The sequence below is a fragment of the Oncorhynchus nerka genome, linkage group LG21, assembly GCF_034236695.1.
Source record: "Oncorhynchus nerka isolate Pitt River linkage group LG21, Oner_Uvic_2.0, whole genome shotgun sequence".
NCBI classification, from domain to species: domain Eukaryota; kingdom Metazoa; phylum Chordata; class Actinopteri; order Salmoniformes; family Salmonidae; genus Oncorhynchus; species Oncorhynchus nerka.
Genome location: NC_088416.1, coordinates 29,760,239 through 29,788,045, shown reverse-complemented (window position 1 = coordinate 29,788,045; position 27,807 = coordinate 29,760,239). Strand labels below are relative to the sequence as shown.

The 27,807-nt window shown below is 43.9% G+C and overlaps 3 protein-coding genes across 3 annotated transcripts; all 3 read right to left on the bottom strand.

The window, feature by feature from the left end:
- Nucleotides 1-1,674: 1,674 nt before the first annotated feature.
- Nucleotides 1,675-3,819, bottom strand: LOC115109897 (nucleolar protein 12-like). The gene is made up of 6 exons (XM_029635148.2): nt 3,692-3,819; nt 3,247-3,352; nt 3,038-3,086; nt 2,735-2,877; nt 2,560-2,642; nt 1,675-2,247 (listed from the first exon to the last, which is right to left on the bottom strand). The coding sequence occupies exons 1-6, from the start codon at nt 3,790-3,792 to the stop codon at nt 2,034-2,036; spliced, it is 696 nt and encodes a 231-aa protein (XP_029491008.2). The 5' UTR covers nt 3,793-3,819; the 3' UTR covers nt 1,675-2,033.
- A 1,390-nt stretch (nt 3,820-5,209) lies between these two features.
- LOC115110486 (sterol regulatory element-binding protein 2-like) lies at nt 5,210-21,534 on the bottom strand. The gene is given in 20 exon segments (XM_029636192.2): nt 5,210-7,606; nt 7,772-7,886; nt 8,471-8,647; nt 9,201-9,375; nt 9,954-10,086; nt 10,361-10,464; nt 10,568-10,685; nt 10,797-10,968; nt 11,097-11,266; nt 11,396-11,645; nt 11,833-12,008; nt 12,185-12,289; nt 12,292-12,388; nt 12,517-12,668; nt 12,764-12,866; nt 13,145-13,414; nt 13,652-13,795; nt 13,968-14,122; nt 14,316-15,026; nt 21,186-21,534. Coding segments are annotated over 20 exon segments (3,648 nt in total). The 5' UTR covers nt 21,286-21,534; the 3' UTR covers nt 5,210-7,385.
- A 953-nt stretch (nt 21,535-22,487) lies between these two features.
- Nucleotides 22,488-27,626, bottom strand: LOC115110488 (uncharacterized). Its single transcript, XM_029636195.2, has 2 exons — nt 27,514-27,626; nt 22,488-25,046 (listed from the first exon to the last, which is right to left on the bottom strand). Exons 1-2 carry the CDS (start codon nt 27,533-27,535, stop codon nt 23,509-23,511), a joined length of 1,560 nt encoding a protein of 519 aa, XP_029492055.2. The 5' UTR covers nt 27,536-27,626; the 3' UTR covers nt 22,488-23,508.
- Between the last annotated feature and the right edge of the window lie 181 nt (nt 27,627-27,807).

The following is a 27,807-nucleotide window of genomic DNA, read 5'->3' as shown; positions in this document are numbered from 1 at the left end:
CCGAAACGAAAAAGTCTGCTAGCCAAAGTTTAAGTAGACTCAAAGTCAACATTACCACTCAGCCATCTCCCTTACTTCCTCTTGTGTATTGATCCTTGACTGTCTGACCTCAATGTTTATCTGACCCTTTCCCTGACCCCATATCTTACCTTCCACCTGTCTGTATAGGCCCAGATAATCACTCACCACTCTTCTAATCCCCTCTCCCTCTGTCTTGGCACTGGTATCCCTCTCCACTGCCTGTGGTGCTGGTGGAGGTACAGTGGCTTGCCCGGGCTCCTTCTCCACTGTGAGGCTCAGCTGTGGTGCTGGTAGAGGTACAGTGGCTTGCCCTGGCTCCTTCTCCACTGTGAGGCTCTGCTGTGGTGTTTCGGCTGTACCCGTGCCTGTACTCGTGCCCGAGTGCAAGTGTTTCTGGCGCAGGCAGTCGTGGCAGCGGGAGGAGTCGAAGATGTTGGGCTGGAACTTGGGACAGATAAGGTCATCGCCAGAGAGGGGCATGGCGAGTCCAGAGGTGGCAGGCGCTCACTCATCGCACACCTCGGAGAATACTGAGGAACAACACAGGCTGTAAAGGCAGATAAAACCAAACACAGTATTTAATGAGCCTAAAACACCACAAAGTAGAAAAAGTGGTTGTGGTAAAACAGTAGTACCAGTAGTACTTCAGGGAAAATTGTGGATTTCAAAAAAATATACAGTAGTCCATGAGGAGAAAAAAAAGGCTAAAATCCATTCAACATTTATATGTACACAGTGTAAGACATTGATGGGATATTATTACAGCGTAGTTGTTATAGGACGATGTTGCAGAGCTGGAAGCAATGCTGTAGCATATTTAATCCACAAGGGTCATTATTTCATGGTTAGTGCGATAAAACAGAACAGTTAAGCTAAGTGAAAACTAATTACACAAGAGGGTATAGTAAAACACAATACAGAAAGGAAGATGATAGAACTATTTCCAGCATATCATTAATATCATTACTAAATGTCACCGAGAGCACTTGGTAAAAATCTAAATACAAGTCAAAGTATTGAATAATTAATTTCTAGATTTCTTAATGTGTATTATTTTTCATTTAATTATTCTCTTTTAAATTTGAGACGAAGAGGTTTTCAACGATACCTGACAGAAGAGTTCTCAGCCGTCAGTTAAACTGAGAATATGCCATTTAGAGAAAAGGTAATATACTGTCCATCAGACCCCCGGCACATGCCTCTTCCCCTGCTCACAATCCCCCTGAGGCTCTTACTCTTACATGGATCCGATAGGCTGTTCCGACAATGGATGAAACTGATGCACTTCTGACTGCCATGTTGGCTCTGCTTAACATTACCGAGAACCTATCAGTCTGCCAGACCTAGAACCAATATGGAGTCAATTGCATGACAGTTACTCTATTGAAGGTTGTATTAGATATCATGAGCTTTAGAAAGCAAAATGAACTGCTTGTGACAGATGGCACGCGTTAGCTCAGGTTAGTGTAAATAAATAAACACTGCTAAGGTATGAGATTAGCATACACTAAGATCCTTGACTATACCACATTTCTTGAAATCTAAACAAATGAGGGCATGGGGTACTATAATGTCTAGAAATACACATGTAAAGATCTCTTCTCTGATGCTCGGAAAAGGATGTTGACTGAGGAGTCAGGTTTCCAAGTGATTCTTATATATACACTTTTCTTTTAATCAAACTTTGAGCATATACACATTGGATGAATACAACATACCAAAGCAGTTAGCATATAAACAAACATGTAGAAAGGAGAGAGCCTAACAAAGGAAACAGACATGTCGAGTCCAATTGGTTAAAACAAAACAGTGTTTGAAACGGCCATTCTGGATCGAGCAGACATTGGCTTTCAATGAGAATGAATATGTGCAGTTTGTGTATTTGTTTGCTCTGTAGACTTTCCCAACTGGTACCATAGAAACTCTAAATGTCCATCATGGCTGCTTAGGATCCTGATCAAACAAAGAGGCCAGACAGACCCTTACACTGCAAATCTATTTTTTCATAACTCTCAGTCCTTGTGATGTACCCTCTTCCCAGTCAGTCTGCGTCTTTGCTTCTTGCAGGTCCTCCCAACTCTGTTCTTCTCAATTCTGCCCTTCTTGTCTGTGGCACCTGGCTTCTTGTCCGTTGGCCGGCCTCGTCCTTTGCCTTCCTGTTTCCCCTTCCTGCTTCCCTTCCGCTGCGTCTGGTGAGCGTGGAGCGAGGCGTTCAGTGAGCAGATTCTGCAGAGAGGGAGGAGGGGGATAATAACGTGTGAGAATAACTTGCCACCACACTGCTCATATTGTTATATAGGCATCATATTAGACTAAATTAGCTGTCAGAACTGAATACAGAATGACAATAGAACAGGAATTGGGGGCTCATTACTATTCCTTAGCAGCGTGTATAACCCAGTTGTTGAGGAATAATGAAATTTGCATACATTTTTACCCATTTTTTAAATCCTCCAGTGAATTTGACCATTATCAATAACACAAGGAAATAGTACAAGTGATTTTCATTAAATGTGAGTGAGGATAAACACAACTTACTTTTTATTGAGGATCGGATTCCCAGATTTCTTTGGCATAGCACTCATTTTCTCCTGCTCCTCCACCTCCTCCTCCTCAGTAACCTTCAAAAGAAAATGTAGTTTGAATACCTTTCAGAAAAACAATTTCAAAACATAAGAACATGGGACGTGGAAATCAGCAACAAATGCTTTACCTGATTGGTCTCTGGCCCCGTGAGGTCAAGGTCACTGATGGTTGTTACGGTAACAGTATGGTTGGGGTGATCGTACTGTACAGACTCGGTTGTGCCCGTTATTACATCCTCCAATTCATCTTCTTCATCATCATCATCCTCATCTGTGGAGAGTTAACCATAACAATAAGAGTAAGTGAAATGGATTCACACTACATGTTAACTTCTGGGTAAACCTGCAAACACAGATAAGGGCAAGTGAAGGCAGCCAACAATATTCTGTCAAGCCTAGCTGACATATTTAATTATTTCGCTCAAACTCACCGAGAGCCTCTTTTCTTTCCTGCAGCAACTTCAAATACTCCTTGTGTCTCTGGAATTAAAGAGTAAATATGATTTGTGCCCCCTTCTGTCCACATTGTTAGTATTCCCTTCATCAAAAACTCTACTAAAGTGACAAGTTTTACACACCATGTCTATTTCATTAACACTTGGGTTTTAATCTTGTGCTTTTTCTCTTAGCCGGTGTTTACCTCTTCTTTGACTCTCTTCTGCTCCTCCTTTATCTTGGTCTGGATTTCCACCACTGCTGCTTTCCTCCTCTCCACCTTTCTCTTGTGGAATCCTGTCAGATAATCCCTGCAGGAGATACGATAAATCAAACAGATGAATACATTCATGACAAGTCACTTGTCGTCACTTCCTTGTATTCACCAATACTTAACTTCTGACAGGATTAATGAGAACTTGGCAAACCAATTAGAGGTGTACTAAACACATTTCTCAAAGACAGAGAGGCAGGATGATGTGGCTTATGATTCTCTTATCAACGATGATGGCATATCATACAAGCTGACCATGTAAATGAGACCTACCTAGCAATCTAGCTAGTTTAGCCAGAGAGGCTCTATAGTTAGCTAACGTTAGCTTGCTATGCGTTGAGGGACTCCTGTGCTGTTTATAATGTGCCGAACTCACTGTCGCTCGTTATCGTTGAACATGACCACACATTTCTCTCTTTTCTTAAATTTCTCATGCTTCCCCTTTTCCTTTTTGTTCCAGTTCTTCATGTTTTTCATTTTGATAACACGTGAGCTTGTTTTTCAGCTGGCGATTTGCTTCAAAAGTCCCTGATTTGTGTGCATCATACAATGTGGTCCAAGCACTTTGGTTCTTTGAAATTGTGGCCATTCTCTCCAATGTCCAGTTCTAGAAGAGTAATTTTAAAAAGTACATTGAAATTAAATGTTATTCAGAATTCTGATGCAAGTAAAATAACATTACCATGCCTACATTAAACATTGATAAGTGTACGACTTTAATATTACCAACACATTTATGAACAATTTGTTGAAAATGCACAAAGCAATTGGTCGTTATCAAAAATGTAGCTCTATTGAAACCAATGCCTACGAGGATGGAATAATGTTTGGTGGACACTGCCTACCCCAGAGCAGTGTGACCAACCCAAATTTGATAATGTATTAGCTGTGCGAGTTTCAAATAGAGACCACATTCCACTCTGAACATTACACTGGGTAGTCAAATACTGGGAGCCACAGTCTGCTAGGACATTCCTATGGATTAATAAAGAGAGCGAGTCTGGAGAGACAATAGTTATTTCAGCATGACAATGATCCCAAACACACCGCCCGGGCAACGAAGGAGTGGCTTCGTAAGAACCATTTCAAGGTCCTGGAGTGGCCTAGCCAGTCTCCAGATCTCAACCCCATAGAAAATCTTTGGAGGGAGTTGAAAGTCTGTGTTGCTCAGCAACAGCCCCAAAACATCACTGCTCTAGAGGAGATCTGCATGGAGGAATGGGCCCAAATACCAGCAACAGTGTGTGAAAACCTTGTGAAGACTTACAGAAAACGTTTGACCTCTGTCATTGCCAACAAAGGGTATATAACAAAGTATTGAGAAACTTTTGTTATTGACCAAATACTTATTTTCCACCATAATTTGCAAATAAATTCATAAAAAATCCTACAATGTTATTTTCTGGATGTTTTTTCTCTCATTTTGTCTGTCATAGTTGAAGTGTACCTATGATGAAAATTACAGGCCTCTCATCTTAAGTGGGAGAACTTGCACAATTGGTGGCTGACTAAATACTTTTTTGCCCCACTGTACATCATGAATTCAACAATAAGGCCAGGGACTGAGGAAGAGAGCCGAGGGGCAGAGAGAAAGAACCAGCAACTAGCCAAGGAAGCAGGAATAGAGACTAGTATAGTAAAGTGTGGGTGGTCTTCTTCCCCCGCCTTCAGGTGGATAAACAGTACCAGTGTAGTTTTGTTGACCAAGCCCAGTCGCTAGCTCCAGTGAAACACCTAATAAGGATCAAGATGAGTGTGTGAGCGTAATGCAGACCACTAACATTGCTTTAAGAGTGTTCTGTCTAAAAAAAATCTTGTGGAAACATTTTTACTATAGCATCCCTACTGCTTCGCATTTATAGCAACTTAAAAATAAGACACAAACAAACACACATGCTGTCCACATTCATCTTTTATTAAAACAAATCCAAAAAACAATACATAGAAGGGAAAACATTAGATGAGATATTTTGTAACATAAATCGTAGTATGTCCATTCACTGCAGATGGTTGGTTGTGCAGCACTTACTAGACCACACTAACCAGTCTGATGAATTCAATCTGAAATAACGGTGCAGATACAAGGGACATGGTTGGGTAAATTGACACCGTACAGCGGTGAATATATCTGGGTTGAACTGGAAGACATACAGTCGGTCTTTCTCATATTAGGGTAAAGTGTATTAACACATTTCTGTGCATTGGAGTTCATGTCAAAAACACTACAATGTGCCAAATAATGATGCCCTATAAAAACTGCCATACTAATGTCTTGGACAACAGTACTTCCTGCATAAAATAACTCCATTATCCTCATTTAATTTTTTTTTTTTAAAAAAGTCACTCCTTCACACTCCAACAGTTTATATCCCTAGGTTGCCTTGACAATATAAAACAAGATTGCTCAAAAAAAACTGAGCATGTATAATATTACAGCCATTAAATAAGAAAATCAGAACACAAAGATGAGAATGACAAAAGTGACAAAGTCTAGCCAACAGACAAAATTAAAAGCAATTGGACAGATTCCACGAGGATAGCTCTGACACTGAAAACAATTGTTAACTACATCAAGGCCATTATGCTTGAGAGCTTCCCAATCAGATTGGTCAGAATCAACCTTAGTGACAGTGACCGAACTGTTTGGTCAATAACATAGTCAACTCACTCCGGCCCCTGGCTGGTGGCCAATACACAAACCATTTAACCTTCCTACAGAGTTGATATAACCTTCTTTCTACCCATTATTCTCCCCTCACACATACATAAGAACATCCTGCTTCATTCTATTCAAGACTGCTGTCTCTACATGGCTACAGAATGTACAATCTATATACAATCATGACTGTGATACTGTGTATGCATGTATATATAAAACTTGTATAAAGATTTGGGCTTTGATTTTCCATTTACGTTGACTCTCCAATCCATGAACCCGTTTTCTTATTGTAAAACGAATGGCACTTTTACAGTGCTGGCCCATTAATATTGCACTGCACTGCTGAGTCTAAATAAAGCTGCTCTGTGTACTGTACGACTACTGTCAACTGTCACCATGCCAACTGGTGTGGTACTACAGTATATTGCGCTTGAGTACACTGGCATTGTACAGTCAATGAGGTAGATATAAATAGATACTACTCTGCACTGTACTGTGAGAAGCAAGTTATTTTGCATTGTACAGTAGAGGCTAGAGGGTGACTATCAAAGCTAGAATGCACTGAAGCCACAGTCGGTCTCCTTGCGTTGAGCTATTGTATTGGGCTGTCAAAAATACATACATTTTAAATGTATCATTGCGAAGCTTGAACGCACATGACATTTTAGCATCTAGAACTTGTGGAATGCCAGTGCAGGTGCAGCCCGTCATCTACCTGTGACATTACAGCTCTGTCATAAAGCTTCAGACACGACGAGCACAACCTCTTGTAGATGAAGGTCCATTCATCGCAGGGCACAACTCAAAATAACTTTTGGCTAATTAGCCAAGCAAAGAGAGAGACTGAATTGTATGTGGATGAGACCCAATGGCAGCCATTTTGGTCCTTTTTCCCTTTGGGGCCTATAAGCAGATTCTCTCTACGCTAAGCAGTGTTAGCAACGTTACAGTGTTAGCATTATACCAGTGAGCATGTGAGAAACCATGTCCAGTGTATGGACTGCATTATATACAATCTCCTTCTGTGAGGATATGGGGGTGCGTTAGGCGTGTGTGAGAGTAAATATGACACTGCCAAAACGTTAACAGTAGTCAATGTTCAGGCTGGCAGTGTGAAGATTGAAGGTCCCTTTTGGTGTCTCTCCTGTACTGTGATATGTCCATGAGATACGACTGTTTGCGTAGTTGACAATTAGATGCTGTGTGGAAATGGCTGACTAGTAATTTATCAGTGATATGTCTGTAGGGCTATGTGACTGTTCTGGGATCTGTATAAGTGGGCTAATTTATAATATGTGGTGGAGAATAACTTATCACTGACCACTGATCAGTACACTGAGTGAGTAGATCACAAGTCAGCGTTAACGTGTGTGGGTCTAACTGATCTGAGATCTGTCTGCGGGGGGAATCATCAGGAGGCCGCGATGGTGGTGCCCCCACTGAGGCGGAGCAGGATCTGTTGGCAGTCCTGTAGGGAGCGGCGGTCGCCCACACGCTCAAGGGTGCGCTTGGCCTCGGCCAGCAGGCGGGCGCGGTGCCCTGGTGGGGTCAGCAGGGGTAAGGGTAGGTGGCGGCACGCCAGCAGGATGGCATGAGCCCTTTCACGCTCACCCAGAACACAGTCACCCTCTGCTGCAGGGCGGAGGAGGAGAAGAGGGGAGGAGGAAAAAGTAAAGAAAGGTCAGTACATTTGTGAGGAAAGCACTACATTTGTGTTAATTTGACATCAAAAACACATTTGATATCAACTTCAAATGGTATTATTCATGATAATAATTGAAGTGTGTGTGTCCTTACCCGTGGTGTACCCAGGGTTGTTGGTCCTGCGTCGGAGGCTGTGCTCCAGTAGCTGGTGTGTGCGGGTGGGACTGGCTCCAGCCATCAGCCTCACTGTGGTCTCATGCAGGAACACCTGGGGGAGGACAAGAGGGAACATACTGTAATTACACCACAGATAGCCATGAATTACCCAATTGCTGCCAACACACTGTCATTGACACTGACCCAACTCCAGCCACTTTAATAATGGGAATTGATGGGAAATGATGTAAATATATCACTAGCCACTTTAAACAATGCTACCTTATATAATGTTACTTACCCTACATTATTCATCTCATATGCATACGTATATACTGTACTCTAGATCATCGACTGCATCCTTATGTCACTAGCCACTTTAACTATGCCACTTTGTTTACATACTCATCTCATATGTATATACTGTACTCGATACCATCTACTGTATGCTGCTCTGTACCATCACTCATTCATATATCCTTATGTACATATTCCTTATCCCCTTACACTGTGTATAAGACAGTAGTTTTGGAATTGTTAGTTAGATTACTTGTTGGTTATCACTGCATTGCCGGAACTAGAAGCACAAGCATTTCGCTACACTCGCATTAACATCTGCTAACCATGTGTATGTGACAAATAAAATTTGATTTGAATTACTCATGAATAATTCAGCAGGTCTGAAGCCTTAGTTACCTTGTGTTGTGCCTGTCTGTAGCATTGGCCCAGCCTTCGCAATGAACTCAGGTCCCGCTGGAATCCAGCCAATTGGGAGCCAGGGGCGGGGCCTGGCTCCCCATTGCTGCTGCTTCCTCTTTGCCATAGGCTGGTCCTGAGGGTCAGCAAGAGGTCACAGACCAGGAGCTCCACCCCCTTGGTATAGGAAAGACAACAGGAAGGCAGAGGAAGGGGAAAAAAAATAAAAAAATAAAAAGTGTTGAAGTACGTAATAAATGACTACACAATGAGTTATGGAAACTAAGAGAGTCATATGGGACAGTACATGCACTGTAAGCATCGTCTCGACCTGGATATGGTGTGTTGCAGGTGCCTGCAGATTTGGGAGGCCCCTGTACTGCACTGCAGACACATTGCACTGGGCTGCAGGATCATGCAATGCAACTACAATGCACCACAGCCACCCCCTACCACCCACGCACTACTACTATACCTAGCTAGAGTCAGCTTGTACCGGTGCATTTGTGAGTCAAACGAGCACCCATGCAACAGTCACCGTGTGCAGTATATGTTTGTTCATGGTGTGTGTGTGTAATATGACCAATGAACACTGTGAATCAACCAAGCTCCATTACAACCTTTACTGCATGTATATACACAAAGGTTAGAGTTGGTTCAACTAGAAAATCACAGAGAGTGTATATATATATTCACTTGCATCCTAAACACCCGCATTTTGGGAGAGTACCTTGTTGAGCCCATTTCCAGACTGGGCGGACAGGGGAACAGAGATGCTGGTGCGCAGGTAGCTGCTGGCCCTGTCGCAGTGAGACAGACAGGCCACCGCCCCCTCTCCCTTCAGAGGAGACAGGCTCATCTGCACCGCCTTACACAGCAGCAGCACAGCCTTGGGCAACGGATGACTGCAGGATGACAGGGAAAACATAGGATTATGGCAATGCTTCTAATGTCCTTTACATACACATGACTGGGACCCTGCTCCCACACTTCCAAGACACCTACTGAAAAATGGTGCACGAAGAAGACCCGCAACATCATCAAGGACCCCACATACTCCAGCCACGAGCTGTTCACTACGTTACTGTCAGGCAGACGGTATCAGAGCATGAGGTCTGATACCAACAGGCTCAGAGACCACCTGCTCTTATACTCCACACCTTAGCACACAACTGATGTTACCAGACTCCTATTAAGATTACTAAATACTCCACAAATTAAACACCTGCCCCCCAATCCTCTCTTCCCCAAAACATGTATAAATAGTGGACTAAATTGTACCTTCCTGTATTATACTAAAATGTTTATTCTATTCTACTGAGCCATTTACTTTATGTTCCTGTTCTTATATTTTCTTATTTGTTATTGTTGTATTGTCCAGAAGGAACCTGCAGGTAACAATTTCTTTGGACTGTGTACACCAGGTATATCCTGTACATATGACTAATAAAAAACACACACAACATAAACAGAGTATACTGACTCGAGGGTATGGAGAGCTCTGGGCATGCGCTCTGCCTCTGCCAGCAGTGACCTCACAGCGACATCATCTCCTTGCAGCCAATGGGCAGCAGCCTTTAGGACCAATGCCCACCAGCGACTCACTGGGTCTGCCACTAAGCAGAGAAGAGATTTACATGACAACATTAGACTTCAACTGTGGCATCAAGGGGTCTAGCAAAAATTGTTCACATGTTATATTGAATAAGTCAATTATGTTAATCATAAAGAGTTTCTTTAGTGTTCAAGATACATATGAGAAGAAAACAATTCTATACACATTCACAGCATCAGATCATCTCGTAGGAAACAAAGATTGGAGAAATCTGTAAAGAAATCTGTCCCACAGAGAGCATGGTGTGGTTCACACTAACGTGTGCATTCTAGTACCTGGCATGGTGGTGTGATTAGGTGGGGCTGGGAAGGGAGGAGAAGAGGACTCCTCTGTGCAGCTGTTCAATAGGTGGAGAAACTCCAAGGCACTGGAGAACTCCCTGAGAGACAGAGAGTGAGAGTGAAGAAAAGCAAACTAAGTAAAGTAAACAATTTGCATAGGTAAACAGGAAAGTGACTGGGCACCGAGGATCCTGGCCTTACCCCGAGTCGTTCTTGGGCTTGCCTGCCTCCCTGTCAGTGTGGGGCTGGATGAGGGAGTGCACAGCTCTCTCCAGCAGCTTCTCACAGAAACAACGATGCAGCTGGGCGATGGGGTCAGCTAAAGGAAGAGAGAGAAAGAAGGAGGGAAAGAAAGATAAAAGGCCTAATTGTTGCAGGAGGGCATTTCTGTATACACTATTAGCTCTTCCATCGACTTTATTGTTCATACCTGGGTCTCTCTGGGAAGTGTACACGCCCTCTCTGCTCTCAGACTTCACAGACCAATCACAGCTGAGGAAGAACTGCCTGCCCAATGGGGTGAAGAGCCAGTGCAGACAGTCAGGGATGGGCTTGGAGTCTGATTGGCTGGCCACACCCTCAGCACAGCTCAACAGGTAACCCTGGGACACAGACATGTGGGGAAAGATGACAGTGAGTGGATAGTATCAGAGATATCATTACCATAGCAGTAATGGAGGGATGTGGAGGGTTAGTAATGGAGGATGGAGGGATGCCCTGAGACACTCACAGGCAGGCAGGAGAGGTGGTGGCCCAGTACAGTGCGCAGAGCTGTTGCCGCTGTGACATAGATCTGGGCCTGCTGGGCAGGGGCCATCTTGCTTTGGGCGCTCTCACTGAGGTTGACAGCACTCATAGACAGAGACAGAGCCCACAGGCCACTGCGCTGGGGAAGCTTCCCTACACACAGAGAGAGAGAGAGAGAAGTTCCAGACTGAGGATGGGGTACTACTGTGTTATGTTATCGTGTTTACAATGACTAATGATACGGACCTAGGCTCAACGTTCTAGACTATTCAGTGTAGTCACCTGTGAGCTGCAGCTGGCTCAGCCTATGGTAGACCAGAGCTGCGTCCCGGGAGCTGGTCTTGGACTCCTCCCCCTTGTGCTTCCCACCAACCTGGCGAACCAGCCAGCCCAGAGGGGTGGGGTGATGCAGACAGTAGCGAATCAGGTTCCAGGAGAGTGAGAAGAGGAGGTCCCAACTGGTGGTGGGCAGGGCTCTGGTCAAGACTGACAGGCAGGTTTTCAAACTGGCCATAGCTGCTGTATAGTCACCCTGTAGGAGTGGAGAGGTGGGAAAATCTATAAGAATACTTATGGAACTTGGCATTCATGTACCTATAGACACAGAGAGATGGTTTTACTCAATCAGGGCACCAGTTAAAGGTGATACTCAAACACAGGTACAGAGAAAAACAATAAGTAGGGGAAAATCCTTCAGACATAAAGGGATGTGAACTCACTCTGTTGAGATGTAGGTCTGCTTGTTTACGCTGCCTCCAGAAGGAGACGGATTTGGGCGAGTGGAGGGGGGTGACAGGCTCCCAGAGGTAGAGGACCCTAACACAGCCCCACACTGCCCCAACACCGCTCAACATCCACACCGTCAACCATGGCAACAGGCACCAAAGCCAGGTCGCTGTGGGAAAGAGAGGGAGGAGTCAGTATAAGATACATATAGTCCAATACATCCTCAAAACAACTCCCAACCGGGAACTCTTACTGTTAAGAATAATAATGACTTTGACTATAATAACCTATCGTGAATGCAATAGGACTTGTATGGTCAGTGTAAGGGTCAACTAAGGGGCTGACCAAAGTTGTGTGTCTGGCTGGGTAATGAGAACAGTGTCCTGGAGGCTCTGTGTGCAGAGGTCAAGCCAGAGCTGCTCTGGGCCTCAGATCCCAGGAGAGAGGGCAGGGGTTGAGGGAGAGGCAGAAGAAGGTGAGGGCACAGAGGAGGAGACGAGAGCGATCCATCACACCCACGGAAGAGGGTGAGCCAGGCTCACTCTTCACCTGAGAGGAGAGAGCGAGAGAGAATAGTTCAACTACTATGTAAGTGTTCAACCTTCGCAACATTCAATCCAAACTATTTCCACAACAACAAAAACATCACAGTTCCTTGGCTATCATCATCACAGTACCTGCTCATGGTCCAGTAAGGGACTGCCAGGCTCTGAGTCGATGCAGTATGGAGAGAACTCACGAGGAGATCCTGAACCAGACTCTGATGCTGGAGGTGACATCATCAGCATCTCTGGTTTCATCTCCACATCATCAGACAGCACCACTGACTCTGACAGAGCGGAAGTGGGAGAGAGCCCAATGCATTATGGCCCGTTCATGAACTGAAGTTGTGATGGATTAACTAGTAATAAATGGGGGACTTACTGTTCATCTTGAGGGCCAGGTTCTCCTGCCGTAGTTTGTGGTTGACCTGCTGCAGGTATTTGATGTAGTCGATGGCTTTCCTCAGCACTCCTGACTTGTGCATCTGCGTACAAACACATTAGCAATGTGTCAGTGTACATTTGGTGAGAGTGCCCTATACGTACAACTCCATTCCTCTGACTTCCATGTACTCTAGGAAATACCAAGAATCTGTGGTTTTATAGCCTAATTAAGTTTGACACCTGTGAAACATTCAAATGATTCTAGCACGCTCCTCTAAGTTTCTATCGGACTTGGACCACAAAATAAAACTAAACCCACTGTTCCTGTAAGGTCAAAGATAGTCAATATTGGATTATTGTATCACTTGGTTTTCCTGACCTTGGCGTCGCCGCCCATGACCAGGTCCCTCAGCTCCAGGATCTTGTCATTGATGGAGGAGCGGTACCTCTTCTCGATGATGTTGTGGGTGGTTCTCCTCTCCCCCTCCTTCATCACCCCCCCTGGACCCATCACCATCCCGTGGTCCATCACCTGCCTGTTCCCACCTACACAGTGGGAGGTGCCTGACGACAACTGTTTGATGGGCAGCTTGTCTCCCCCTCCCATCATGACAGGCACAGTGGTCAGGATGTTACTGCCCATCAGAGTCTGAGGGAAGAGTTAAGGTAAAAGTCAGTGGTGACATATGACACAGATAAGATACCAAGGGGGACAGAGCAGAGAAGCATATTCAATTGAATTCTCTGGTCATCTTTATCTAAAGTCATTTTCAGTCCAAGTTTCGGTTTAATCTGGGTCTATGTTACCGTCCCCATTAGACCCTGAACAGAGAGAAAAGAACGGGAGAGGGTGAAGCAGACAGATAGTATAGAGACCTACCGGTACCTGTAGAGTCTGTGTCTGGATAGGATGGGTCAAGGTGGTGATCCCAGGGTTCTGCATGGTGGACAGAACCTGTGTCCCATCAGGTTTCAGGGTGGTCAGAACCAGATTCTCTGTCTTCAGAATCTGAGGCTGGTGGACCAGAAGCTGAGAGAGACCAGGGACACTGGACCAGTTACAACCAGTGATGCCATACACAACAAGGTCTATGGTTACACCATGCTAGGATCTGCACGTATTTAGAGAGACTTTAGACTTTGGACGCAGCTAGTTTTGATTAGGGACTCAAACATTGTAAAGTATGAAGCTTGACACTCACGGGTAGCTGTTGAACCTGCTGTTGCATGGTGTGGACTGTAGGTGCTGTAGAGAGAGTCTGGATGGTCTGGCCAGTCTGCAGTAGTCTCTGGTGCTGGATGGTCATGGGTTGAACCTGTGGTGATGTCATTATGCTCTGCATCTGCGGTTGGAGGACTGTGGGAAAAAAAGAGAGGTATGTAGTATGGATACATTGTCAAAGAGCACCATTCATATAGAAAAGCATGGGATAGGACTCTGAATAATTTCACATGATAACCATCTTTAAGTGCATTTCTAATGAATAACCACCGATTCACAGTGAACAAATCTTTTCAGTGTACATTTTTTTTATTTAAATTGCTCTAACCTTGGAAGCTTGTAGTGGGACTCTGGTGGCAGATGACAGGGTTCTGGATGAAGCGGGACTGGCCACCGCTAGATGTGATCATCACCGTCTGGGCCTGGGACTGGATGGGCAGAGCCTGGTTGTGGGTCTGGACCAGGGTGTGCACAGGGAAGCTATGCGCCTGCATGGGGATGCTCTGGCTGTGGACCTGGATGGTGGGTTGCTGCTGGGATTGGATGGCCTGCATCTGGGGCTGGATGGCCTGCATCTGGGGCTGGATGGCCTGCATCTGGGGCTGGATGGCCTGCATCTGGGGCTGGATGGCCTGCATCTGGGGCTGGGGCTGGATGGCCTGCATCTGGGGCTGGGGCTGGATGGCCTGCATCTGGGGCTGGATGGCCTGCACCTGGGGTTGGGGCTGGATGGCCTGCACCTGGGGCCGGGGCTGGAGCAGGGGAGGGGCGCGGATCTGATGCTGCCCTGAAGAGAACGTCTGGACTGGGGTCTGTGGTGGGGTGAGGGGCAGGGACTGTTGGGCCAGTGTTTGGGTGGGGGTGAGGGTCACGTTGCTGTGCTGGTAAACTGTGGTAGTGGTCTGGGGTGTCTGTGGGGCTTGAGGGGGTGGGCGTGGGGTGGCCCCAGCACCGTTCTGTAGGGAGCCTGCAGAGGACATCTGGTCCTCAAAGAGGTCGGGGAAGTCCCCCACCTGGTTGCTGACGAATTGGAGCATCTCTGAGGAGAGAGAATAATTCAAGGGGTTCATGAGTCTCTGGTTGTGGGTGAGCTAAAAATGCACTTTATTCTTAGCCATAAAATCATGTGCAATGGCAATTGATTGAATAGACAACAAATTTGACTGTACATAGTTAGCATAAAATTGGCTTATTAGACACAATCCATTTGTTAATATGGCCCTCTAATGGAGGTAGGGCTTCATTGTTGCAATCAAATCAAATATTATTTGTCACTTGCGCCGAATACAGCAGGTATAGACCTTACCGTGAAATGCTAACTTATAAGCTCTTAACTAACAATGTAGTTCAAGAAATAGAGAGTTAATAAGATATTTACTAACTAAAGTAAAACAAATCAAAAAGTAACAAGAAATGTACATAACAATAACGAAACTATATACAAGGGGTTCCGAGTCAATGTGCAGGGGGCACAGGTTAGTAGAGGTAATTTGTAAAGTGACTATGCATAGATAACAAACAGTGAGTAGCAACAGTGTAAATAGGGGGGAGGGGTCAATGTAAATAGCCCAGGTGGCCATTTGATTAGTTGTTCAGCAGCCTTATGGCTTGGGGGTAGAAGCTGTTAAGAAGCCTTTTGGTCCTAGACTTGGCGCTCCGGTACCGCTTGCCGTGCGGTAGCAGAGAGAACCGTCTGTGACTTGGATGACTGGAGTCAGACCATTTTTTGGGCCTTCCTCTGACATTGCCTAGTATATTAGGTCCTGGATGTCAGGAAGCTTGGCCCCAGTGATGTACTGGGCTGTACAATCTGTCACAAGGGCAGATCCACAACTCGGGACTTTTCTAACGGCTTAATGAATTGGACCTGGAGTTCCTACCACTGCCCAAAATGATTTGTTTTAATGTCGTATAGTTTTAAAAAATTGTAACAATCTTTATTAAGATTAGTCATTTTATTGTGAGGAACTGCAGTTTCATCTGACATTTTTTCAGTTTTGTCCTCTTATGTGAGTGATCCTTGCGTTTCAGGTTATTGTCCTGCTGAAAGGTGAATTTGTCTCCTAGTGTCTGTTGGAAAGCAGACTGAACCTGTTTTTCCTCTAGGATTTTGCCTGTGCTTAGCTCCATTGTGTTTAGTCATTGCCAATGACAAGCATACCCATAACATGATGCAGCCACCACCATGCTTGAAAATATGAAGAATGGTACTCAGTGATGTACAGACTTCTTACTTCTCACACTGTCATTTAGGTTAGTATTGTGAAGTAACTACTGTTGTTGATTCATGCTCAGTGTTCTCCTATCAGACATTCAACTCTGTAACTGTTTTAAAGTCACCATTGGCCTCATGTAATTAAAGTGTAATTAGAATTTCACCATGCTCAAAGGGATATTCAATGTATTTAAAAAAAAAAAAAAAAATGTATACCAATAGCTGTCTTTCGCAAGGCATTGGAAAACCTCCCTGGTCTTTGTGGTTGAATTGGTGTTTGAAATTCACTGCTCAACTGAGGGACCTTACAGAAAATTATGTGTGTGGCGTACAGAGATGAAGTAGTCGTTCAAAAATCATGTTAAACACTATTATTGCACAGTCGATTAAAAGTATGTGATTTGTTAAGCAAATTTTACTCCTGAACTTATTTAGGCTTACCATAACAAAGGGTTGAATACTTATTGACTTAAGACATTTCAGCTTAAAAAAAAAAAAAAAAACATAATTCCACTTTGACATTATGGGCTATTGTGTGTAGGCCAGTGACACAAGATCTAAATTGAATCCATTTTAAATTCAGGCTGTTATAAAAAACAAACTGTGGAAAAAGTCAAGGGGTGTGAATACTTTCTGAAGGCACTGAAGATTATTAACCTGCATTAGAAATTGGCCTTGAGTGAAGAGATCACAGGAAAGAGGAGATTCCACAGTGACCTCTAGAAGAGACTTACAACAGTGACAATGCTGTTTACTGCCAGGGCAAGGTCACTGAAGGAATTAAGAGGATTATGGAGTGGTGGCCTTGGTTCGATACACTGCTACTGTTCCGGCACAGAGTCAAGGAAGAGAGCGCCAGCCAGCTAGTGCTTATAGGAAAGACTTCCAACGACTAGCCCTGACAAATGACATGGTAATCTAGTACAGATGCCCTGAGAACGAGTTAAAAGAGCATCCTGGTAAGAACATTACTTCAGCTACTGGTGGAGTAGGTCTCGATTGTGGACGGCGGTACTGATAAGAGCTGTGGAGTTACATATGCTAAAGAAAACTAGTAGTTTCAAACCGGTATTGCAAGAAATGAGAGTAGCCTACATGTTGAAACGGTTTCTAAAGTAGTCTACTGCAGGGTGTGTTTAACTCTTGTCCATTTATTGTAAGACCACAACGTCACAACCATGCTGGCATGCCATCTCTCAAATCCAGAGGTAGGCTAAATGTTCTCATGTGGTTTACCATTGTCTGGGGTGCATAACAGGACTGTAATCAATGGGAAGAGTTTCTCATTACTCAAATGACAGCTTTACATTTGCTAAAATCATTTTATCCAGTTTATAACTGCTGCTGTTAGAAATACTGCTAAAATCCCTTCTCTAATGACAACGTCTAAGACATGTCACCGTATACAGAAAGCATGTCCAGAGTATGGGCTTCAAAGGACTTTGGAATGGTCTTATAGATTCCACTGTGACAGGAGGAAAAAGTGTCCTGTAGGGACCTATGTATTAGACAACGTTGCTAGAAGATTCAGGGTTAAAGAATATTCACACTTTTATCAATGAGGGGCTTGCAACCTTGAACTCACACTTGCGATAAAGAAAGGCTAGACACCTAGGCCAATAAATGCATCGTCCTCCCATTTATGATTATGGGGACACCATTTATCAGAACGCAGCAGCCACAACTCTAAAACCCTTGGATGCAGTGTACCATAGCCTGCTTCGCTTTATCACAGGTGACAGGTTTAATATCACTGCATCCTTTATCAGAAGGTCAGCTGGACCTCAATTCCTGCAATTCACTTAATTTCTCATTTTAGTTTACAAAACTATTCTGCACAACATCTCACTTCTGTTAAAGGGATACTTCAGGATTTTGGCAATGATGACCTTTTCCTACTTCCCCAGAGTCAGGTGAACTCATGGATACCATGTGCATGTCTTTGTGTCCAGTATGAAGGAAGTTAAATCATGCATTGTTATATTAAATTCGGTCACAGAGGAAACAGGTGAAGCAATATTGAGTTGGTCAAAGCATTTCAAATCAAATCACATTGTATTGGTCACATGGTTAGCAGATGTTAATGCGAGTGTAGCGAAATGCTTGTGCTTCTAGGTCCGACAATGCAGTAGTAACCAACGAGTAATCTAACCTAACAATTCCACAACTGCTACCTTATACACACAAGTGTAAAGGGATAAAGAATATGTACATAATGATATATGAATGAGTGATGGTACAGAACGGCATAGGCAAGATGCAGTAGATGGTATCAAGTACAGTATATACATATGAGATGAATAATGTAGGGTATGTAAACATTATATTAAGTTGCATTGTTTAAAGTGGCTAGAGATACATGTTTTACATCAATTTCCATTATTAAAGTGGCTGGAGTTGAGTCAGTATGTTGGCAGCTGCCACTCAATGTTATTGGTGGCTGTTTAACAGTCTGATGGCCTTGAGATAGAAGCTGTTTTTCAGTCTCTCGGTCACTGCTTTGATGCACCTGTACTGACCTCGCCTTCTGGATGATAGCGGGGTGAACAGGCAGTGGCTCGGGTGGTTGTTGTCCTTGATGATCTTTATGGCCTTCCTGTGACATCGGATGGTGTAGGTGTCCTGGAGGGCAGGTAGTTTTCCCCCGGTGATGCGTTGTGCAGACCTCACTACCCTCTGGAGAGCCTTACGGTTGTGGGCGGAGAAGTTGCCGTACCAGGCGGTGATACAGCCCGACAGGATGCTCTCGATTGTGCATCTGTAACAGTTTGTGAGTGCTTTTGGTGACAAGCCAAAATTCTTCAGCCTCCTGAGGTTGAAGAGGCGCTGCTGCACCTTCTTCACAACACTGTCTGTGTGGGTGGACCAATTCAGTTTGTCCGTGATGTGTACGCCGAGGAACTTCAAATGTACTACCCTCTCCACTACTGTCCCGTCGATGTGGATAGGGGGGTGCTCCCTCTGCTGTTTCCTGAAGTCCACGATCAACTCCTTTGTTTTGTTGACGTTGAGTGTGAGGTTATTTTCCTGACACCACACTCCGAGGGCCCTCACCTCCTCCCTGTAGGCAGTCTCGTCGTTGTTGGTAATCAAGCCTACCACTGTAGTGTCGTCCGCAAACTTGATGATTGAGTTGGAGACGTGCATGGCCACGCAGTCGTGGGTGAACAGGGAGTACAGGAGAGGGCTCAGAATGCATCCTTGTGGAGCCCCAGTGTTGAAGATCAGCGGGGTGGAGATGTTGTCACCTACTCTCACCACCTGGGAACAGGCCGTCAGGAAGTCCAGTACCCAGCTGCACAGAGCTTGATGACGAGTTGAGGGTACTATGGTGTTAAATGCTGAGCTGTAGTCGATGAACAGCATCCTACGGGTGCAGAATGCCGTTTACGGGTGCATTCAAAACATTGGATACTGTACGACCAATCTGTTGTTGAAAATGTATGATACTGTACCAGCATTATACCAGTATTCGAAAGTAATATATCATACCAAACCGGTAAAGGCATACTGGTGCAATACTATACGTCCTACAATATGTACAATATTGTACAACAACTATTCCATTGGGATTCTAATGTAATATAACAATATGTAGCATAACATCGTAAATAATCATACTATTTATTAGTGTGGAATAAAGATTAGATCTTAAACTGAAATAGCCTATTTCTTCCTTATGGCATTATCCTATAATACTAAATGGTTATCACTCAGATTTACGTATAGAATAACACAAAATGCTCTGATACAAGGTTGCACCCAATTAGGTAGTAATGACTTGAAGTCTATGGGTATCTACTAGCATGCTAGCATTGAATTATCATGTGAGTAGTTCGTTTTCAGGGCACCATTGGGAATGAGACCCTGGTCTCAAATTGGGCAAAAATAATAAAAAAGTTTAATAAATAAATAAATAATACATTACTGTAGAGGCTATGGGTCGATTGATGAAGAAATGGCTTATAGGGTCCATCTCACATTCGAAAAGGCTCGGAAAAAATGAATAAGTGTCTCGTCTAATATTAATCATTCATTGAAATTGTCTGCTTCATCGGGCTCCACAGGGGGTTGGCTTTCAGAGGCACAAAACAAAACAGAGCCCCAAGCCCCTAGACAATTGTGACACAAAGGACTAAAACTGTCAAACGGGGACAGTTTCCTAGGGCTGCTCAGAGCAGAAAAAATAGGTTATGTAACCAGAGCAGCTATTGCATTGGGAATTGTGGGGAGAAAATTCTAGATAGTAGGGTCGGGACGATACCAGTAACACAAAGCTCCATCCTTTCACAGTGTGCCAAGGGTAAAACTGCTGTTTTGATAAGATGGGAACAGTGATGTTATCCCTATAGAGTCAATGTGCTGAGCCTATGAATGAGCAGGGTGAAGCGGACATGTCTCCCCGTCATAAAAACACAAGGGGTATTACTGATGGGCCAGTTATGAATAGACATTGTGAGTCACTTTTTTCTCCATTATTGATGAACAAACCCTCAATGGTATGACAGCCAGGAAAGAGGTAGACAAGCATGACAAAAAAAAACATCTCAGAACAAAATGTAATGAAGAACATAGATAAATAGGAAGCAAGTAAAACTAGTTAATAAGCCATTGGGAAAGTATAAGTATCTTTTTGCCTACAGGTAATTGAATGACACAGCTCACAGTTGAGTCACACTCAGTTACATTTGAGGAGTTGTTCATTCACACGCACACACTAAACTGTTGCATGACCACTGTGCTGTAGGCCAACCACCCCTTTAAATATGCCTTAATCGTCACTGATGTAAAATGCGATTGCAATACATATATGTACAAGCGAGTTTGCTTTGACACATGATACAAATCACCAGACTCCCGGCCTTACCGCGACGAGGACACGAAATACTGTCAGAAAGCGGAAATAGGACACAAACTTTCGTGGACAAACACACACAAACATTCCATATTCTCTTATCAATTATGACATAAATAGTAACTCACCATCGATGTCTCCCAGCGTAAATTCGTCCCCTAGTTCTGACAAAGTCGGATCCATATTTTCCATGGTCGAGATATACTCCCCACTAACGTTACTGTCCATAATGAAATTCAGAACTTCGCCTCCCCAGCTTTAACCGGAGGTTGCTGAAGGAAAGAACCAGGATGTCCAGAGATCTTTGAAGCGTTAACAACGCATAAGGTGACGTTATCTTAGCTCTAAGTTTATTAAACTATCAGAGGACAGGTAACACCTCAATAATGCCCCAGAGAGGCCGATTTCTACTTAAATAAACTCATTTACAATTTAGACGTCGCCATCTTGTTTTCCACTACTTACGTCATTTTACAAACAGCGTTTGTGAACCAGGACGACTCGTGATTGGCTTAATCCTTGCTGTTGTTGTCGTGAGACCAGGCACCATTGTCCAATAGAAATGTCACCTTTACCGTGGCCTGATAGTACGTCAACGATCAGAAGCTTTCTTGAAATATGCATTGACTCCGCCCAATAATTTCTTTAAAAAAAGAGCCTATCCAAAGAGATTCACCCTAACAAATATTTAATGATATTTGACTTTATATATGAGCCCGCCCCATCTGAACAACATAATTCATGTTCTGGCTATCCCCAGATGTTACGCCTACCATCAGGTTATGAATTACACAATAATAATTTAAAAGTTCACTAATTACAAATTAATATTATCATGTTAGTGTGAAAAAAATCCAGTTGTTAGTATGAAACTGACCTCAAGTATAATAAATATATTAGTTACATTTTGTAAACACAAGTAACATTTTATACAGATTTTTAACAAAGTCAAGAAATACTGCTTTATTTCATTTAAAAAAGTTACTTGTTGCATGACTGTTGGTATGTAAGCGACTGGAGTGTGATATCAAGATAAATGAAATAGTAACCGGTGCCCCCGCACATTTACTCTGTACCGCTACCCTCTGTATATAACCTCACTATTGTTATTTTACTGCTGCTCTTTAATTATTTGTTACTTTTATTTTATAGCTATTTTTCTTATAACTGCTTTATTGGTTAAGGGCTTGCATTTCACTGTAAGGTCTACCTGTTGTATTTGGCACATGTGACAAATAACATTTGATTTGATTCAATACTGTTACTAAACAGTCACTTCTGTGTGTGCCTAAAGTCTAATTCCCTGATTTGTCAACTGAGCTGAGGGTGACATACTATTTCTTAAAATCCACATCCTTGCATTAATGAACATTTATTCTGTGCACTCAATATTAATGTTGATCTGTATAAAAGAGAAAATGACAAGGACATTTTTTATCAGATTTAATTTTATTATGCATTTCAATTCTTTCCCCTTCAAACAGCCACAGCACTGAAACTGAACACAATGTGAAATGTGTGTTATACAGTACATCATTTCAGTTGTGAATAAGAGCTAAAAATAATGTTTTGTAATACTGGACCCGACTAAAAAGTCGTAGATTATATCTGTGGATTTATGAAAATCTGCATGTCTTTCATTAAAACAGTAAACTACTCATTTGACTGAATACAGTAGAAAACCATATCCTATAATGAATTAAAAATAACTATAGGATCACAAGTAATCACACAAATGGTGTAAGTGCATACCAAAAAGCTCAAATAACCACGATAAGTGCTTGAACAAAGCTAAAACGATAGTTCAGTAATATTGTGGGAAGACACTTCACTGCAGAAGAGCTATAGTTTATTAACAGGGAATAGAGGAAATCACACTATCCACTGCCAGTAAAAGGAACAAAGACTTGCAATGTGCTTTTATTGATAATTGTGATAAGTTGCTTAATGATTGAACCTGAATCCAACCTGAAAGGTCCTGAGAGTGTATTTTTCTTCTGTGGTCTGGTGGTGTTGCAGGCCTAACTGTCCTTTATTTGTTCCAATAGATCTCATAGGACTTCTTCTCTGTGTAGTTGGCATCTGCTGAGCTGTTGCTGTTCCTGACCCTCTCCTTCACTACCTTCACCACCAGCCCTCCTGCCAGGGCAATTCCTGCTGCAGCCTTGCCTATCTCTGCCACCGCTGTCATAATGCACGCTGTCGCTCCCATAGAGCCCCAGGCACCAGAAACAACCTGCCCTGCAGATCTACACACCCCACCGGCCTGAACCATTGGCCCACTCACAGCCACCCCATCTGCCACAGCGGCGGCAGCACACTGAACTGCTCCAGCTGCAACACTGCCCCCAGTGGCCACTGCTTGCTGCCCAGCTGCTACTGTAGTAGCATTAGCCACACCTACTGCCCCTGCTGCGGTGCCCACCCCTGTCAGGGCAGTTGTGCTGACAGCTACACCTTCCAGAGCAGCCCCCAGGGCCGCTCCTGCCCCCATGGCACCCCCACCCCTGCTGCAACTCCCACTGCTGCAGTCCCAATCAGGCTCACCTGCCCTAGAGCATCCAAGGCAGCTGCCCCAGGACTGGCAGCTTCTGCCCCAGCTAGGGCGCCCACAGATCCCCCCAGCACTCCTCCGGTCGCTGCCCCGAGAGCCATGGCTGTTTTCCCTGCGGCTGCTGCCACTATGGCGCCCACAGCTTTACCCATCCCTGTGCCGCCTGCCACAGACATCCCAGCCAGTTGCCCAGCAGCAAAGCCCACAGTGTTCCCCATGGCTGCAGCTCCCGCCGCTGCAGCTAGAGGGGCAGCCACCCCAAACACTGCCCCCACGACCATGCCAGTGGCTCCAGCAGCCACCAGGATCTTCACTCTCTCTAGGACCTTCTCAGAAAGTGCGGCCTCCCTCCTGAACTGCCCCAGGGCAGAGAGGAAAGACTGCCTCCTGCTCAAGGTCCTGTCGCTGCCCCGCCGCCTGGTCCTGAACAACTGCCTCCACCTGTCCCCTCTGTCCCTCGGGAGGCTAACAGCACTTCCTTTCCTCTCTTCTGTCCACCTCTCCACCTTCCTCCCCTCCTCATTTACTCCTGCTCTCTCCAGGTCTCTCTTCCTTAATCCTGAAACTCCCACAGCTGCCCCCCTCCTCTCATCCCACCCACTCCCACTCCATTCTAGATCACACTTCCGCCTTTTAGCTATCTTGTTCTCCCTGTCCGTCATATCACTGCCTTCTCCCTCCCCTCTCTCTCTCACCATCCTCTCCTGCTCCTCCCTGATGGCAGCCTCAGCCTCTCTGAACATGGTGTTGGTGTAGAAGCCTCCATTGTTCTCTTCCACAATCCTCTCCACCTTCTCCAGCAGCCCTACAACCTGGTGCAGGTCACTTGGGTCTCTGTTGTTGAGGACGTGGTACCTGCCCCCACACCTCTCTATCAAGGCGTTCAGCTCCACCGGGGCGCTGGCTCCGAGGTACCCCTCCATCCCCCTCCCTTCTAGATCATCACCACGAGTGAACAGGACTAGTGTGTGGTCATGGATCGCACCCTCCCCAAATATATGGACCATGTCCCTCACGGCTCGGTCCTCATCCTCAGTGTAGCGTCCCAGTGGGATCACCAGGAGGAATGCATGGGGGCCTGGGGCAGACAGTGCCACACACTTGGCTATTTCAGAATGAGTCTGCTCAGCATCGAAGCGTGTGTCTCCAAAACCTGGCATGTCTACCACCACCACTCTCGTCCTCTTCCTCCCGACTCCTTGTCCTTCCTCCTCCTCCTCAGTCAGGTCTGCGCTGCCTTGTTCACAGACTTGGGTGACTGAGCTGGCGCGGAGCTCTGACAGGAAGTGCCTGCGGCCCAGGATGGTGTTCCCAGAGGCACTCTTCCCTGATCCTGTCTTTCCGATCAGGACAAGACGGAGCTCTGTGGCTAAGGAGACATCCTCTTCGCTCTCCGAAAAGTCATCTGGGTCTTTTCCCTCCCCTCTTCCCCTTCCTGGATGGACATGGAAATACAGTTTAATTTCTAATGACACTAAACAGCTATACAGTATTATTAGGTGCAGATTTAGCAAAGAAATATAAAATACATGTATCATATAAAAACAATATGTTGACATCAATGATAGATACATATCATTAGCAATCCAGGGATATAGATATGTATTGGCCAATGAGAAGCTTTGAAGCCACCGGTCAGCCATATTGGCACTCCCCAGAAGAAGCAATCCTTCATAGGAATGAATGGACTTCTACAGTATTTACATTAAATGTTTCTAGGACAAAATTACATGTATTTAAGTATTTTTTGTTGTTCTAGTGGAGAAAGTATGATTAAAAATATATATATAAAGTAAACATTAAAGGCATGTAGCAGCTATTTCTCTAAGTTACTATTATATGTGTTTCTGTCATTGAGAAAGAGTCTCAATAACTTAGAGGCCCCCAAGAAAACCTTGCCAAATTACAAACTCTTAGATCAATTTTTATAATACTGTAATATTGTTCTAAAAGTTGGGTTAAAGAGGTTCTCTCAAAATCAGCTCTAACTTCAGAAACAATCCCACAACTCCCTGCGGTCAGCGCCACAGTGAGGAAATCAAGATGCAGCCTTCATATACTTGTGGGTAAAAATAATTTTAAAAAACTACTTGTGTGTTAGTGGTATGGAGCTAGCTAGCAATTGCATATTTATTCATCAAGATGGCTAAGCTTTGTGCGGTGAATATTGCAGAAAAATCCTCAACCGCTTTCCATGACTAAAATGTGAGGTACAACCTGGTGCGCACCAGTTTACCATGTACAGTAGGCTGCGAGGCAAAGTGGTGATAAGCCCAGTCATTCTGGACGGAGACTAACTACTGTTTAATCTAAACTACACTCTACTGCCTCGAAATACAATGAAATTGCTAAAAGTTGTAAAATATTTAGTAGGAAACCATTTTGCCAGCATTATCATGTCGTCAAATTTACTTTAGACAGATGGTAATGTCATTAGGAAAGTTCGTCAAAAAAGCTCAAATCCGGTGCGTTCCCCCAATTTTAGCTAGCAAAAGTTATACTGCATCTGAAGTCCATCTGGTGACATCAAAATGATGACGAAAGGTTTTCCTTCTAATTATTTGCCTCCTTTTGAATGTCATTATATTTCCAAGTCACTGTAATGCACTTTGATGAAATCTTCATCAGCGCTCATTGACGATGCATTGAGTTGAATGCTCAGTCGGGCATCTGTCCAAAACAAACTAATGAATACCACAAACCCCCCGAGGTGCCTTATTGCTATTATAAACTGGTTACCAACGTAATTAGAAGAGGAAAAATACATGTTGTCATACTGGTGATATACGGTCTGATATAACACAGCTTTTAGCCAATCAGCATTCAGGGCTTGAACCCCCCTAGGTTATAATAGTCAGGGTCGTTTGAGCCCTGAATGTTGATTGGCTGAAAGCCGTGGTATATCAGAACTTACACCACGGTATGAAACAAAATTACTTGTTCACTGATCTAATTATGTTGTAACCAGTAAGGAACCTCTGGGGTTTGTGGTACATGGCCAAAGGGCTGTATTCAGGCACTCCACGTTGCATGTCCTTAACAGCCAACAGCCGTGGTATTTTGGCCATACACCACATTCCCTAGGGCCTTATTGCTTAAATATACAGCACCAACTAAATAAATATATGACAGGGTCCATTCTCTGCTACCTGGACTTTAGGGAAAACGTTAATATATTTAATGATACTTTTTTATATTTAGCTTACATAATATAATTTCTAAGTATGCATTAATGTGTCTAATAGAATAAACGTGGAAAAAAACGAATGTAGACAATACACGTATTTCTGTAGCTGGTGAAGTGCCAAGATGGCTTCAAAACAGCGCTCGTCAGTAATCTATTGTATATATAAATAATTGGTTGACAGACAAGCAGCTGATTCTGACATTACTTAGGCTAGGTTCATATGTGCAGTTTTCAGCTAAACAGTCTGCAAGCTACACTCGTAATGAGAATAGGCCGACTATTTATACAGTTTTAAGCAATTAGCCTAATCTATCCACTGTGCATTACATAATTTGGTGTAGGCCTGACCTCACACCATTCTTTGACAGGCTGGTGAAGAACAGTCAGGAATGTTCAACTAATTTACGCCGCAGATTGTTCAGCTTTGTTTTCCCTTGTGAAAAACAGCACTGTTTAATGTTGACTAGAGACAGCATAATCATTAACTAAACATTGCCAAAAGATCAATCGTCAAATAGCACGTTGGTTAACTATTTCCTATTCTTTGAATGAAGTATAAATAAGACTATAGCTTGCTAACGACAGCTAGCTAGCTATCTCTGTTGTTGACGGTTTGCTGCTAGCTAATGTTAGCTAGCTAGATTTGCATGAGTTTTCTATGTTCCAAACTGTCAAATATGGATATATATATATATTTTTTTAAACCTTGACCTACCCAATTCCATGTAATTAGACATGATATCTGTCTGATTAAGCTTCAAGTCTCCATTCGGGCTTGTTGTGTTGTGTTGAGTTGGTGAAGTGTTTATGGCGGAGATGACTCTGTTCGGCAACAGTCCAATGAGTTTAACCAAAAACAGTGGGGGGACAATGACTTCATGACTGTCGATTGCACACCTTTGGCGCCATCTGGTGGCAGATGTTCCGCATTCTGATTTCATTACACTGACTTTTATTAAAATCTTCAACGATTGTTTTATTTGTAATTATTTCAAATTAACAAGTATGA

Excerpts from the sequence above, each read along its gene's own strand:
- LOC115109897 (XM_029635148.2), bottom strand. The coding sequence starts at position 3,792 with ATGAAAAACATGAAGAACTGGAACAAAAAGGAAAAGGGGAAGCATGAG. Across the intron at positions 3,087-3,246 it reads AGAAGAGAGTCAAAGAAGAG|AGACACAAGGAGTATTTGAA; the intron begins GTAAACACCGGC and ends CTTTAATTCCAG. Across the intron at positions 2,643-2,734 it reads CGGGGCCAGAGACCAATCAG|GTTACTGAGGAGGAGGAGGT; the intron begins GTAAAGCATTTG and ends TTTCTTTTGAAG.
- LOC115110488 (XM_029636195.2), bottom strand. The coding sequence starts at position 27,535 with ATGTCTAATTACATGGAATTGG. Across the intron at positions 25,047-27,513 it reads GTCTAATTACATGGAATTGG|GAAGGGGAAGAGGGGAGGGA; the intron begins GTAGGTCAAGGT and ends ATGTCCATCCAG.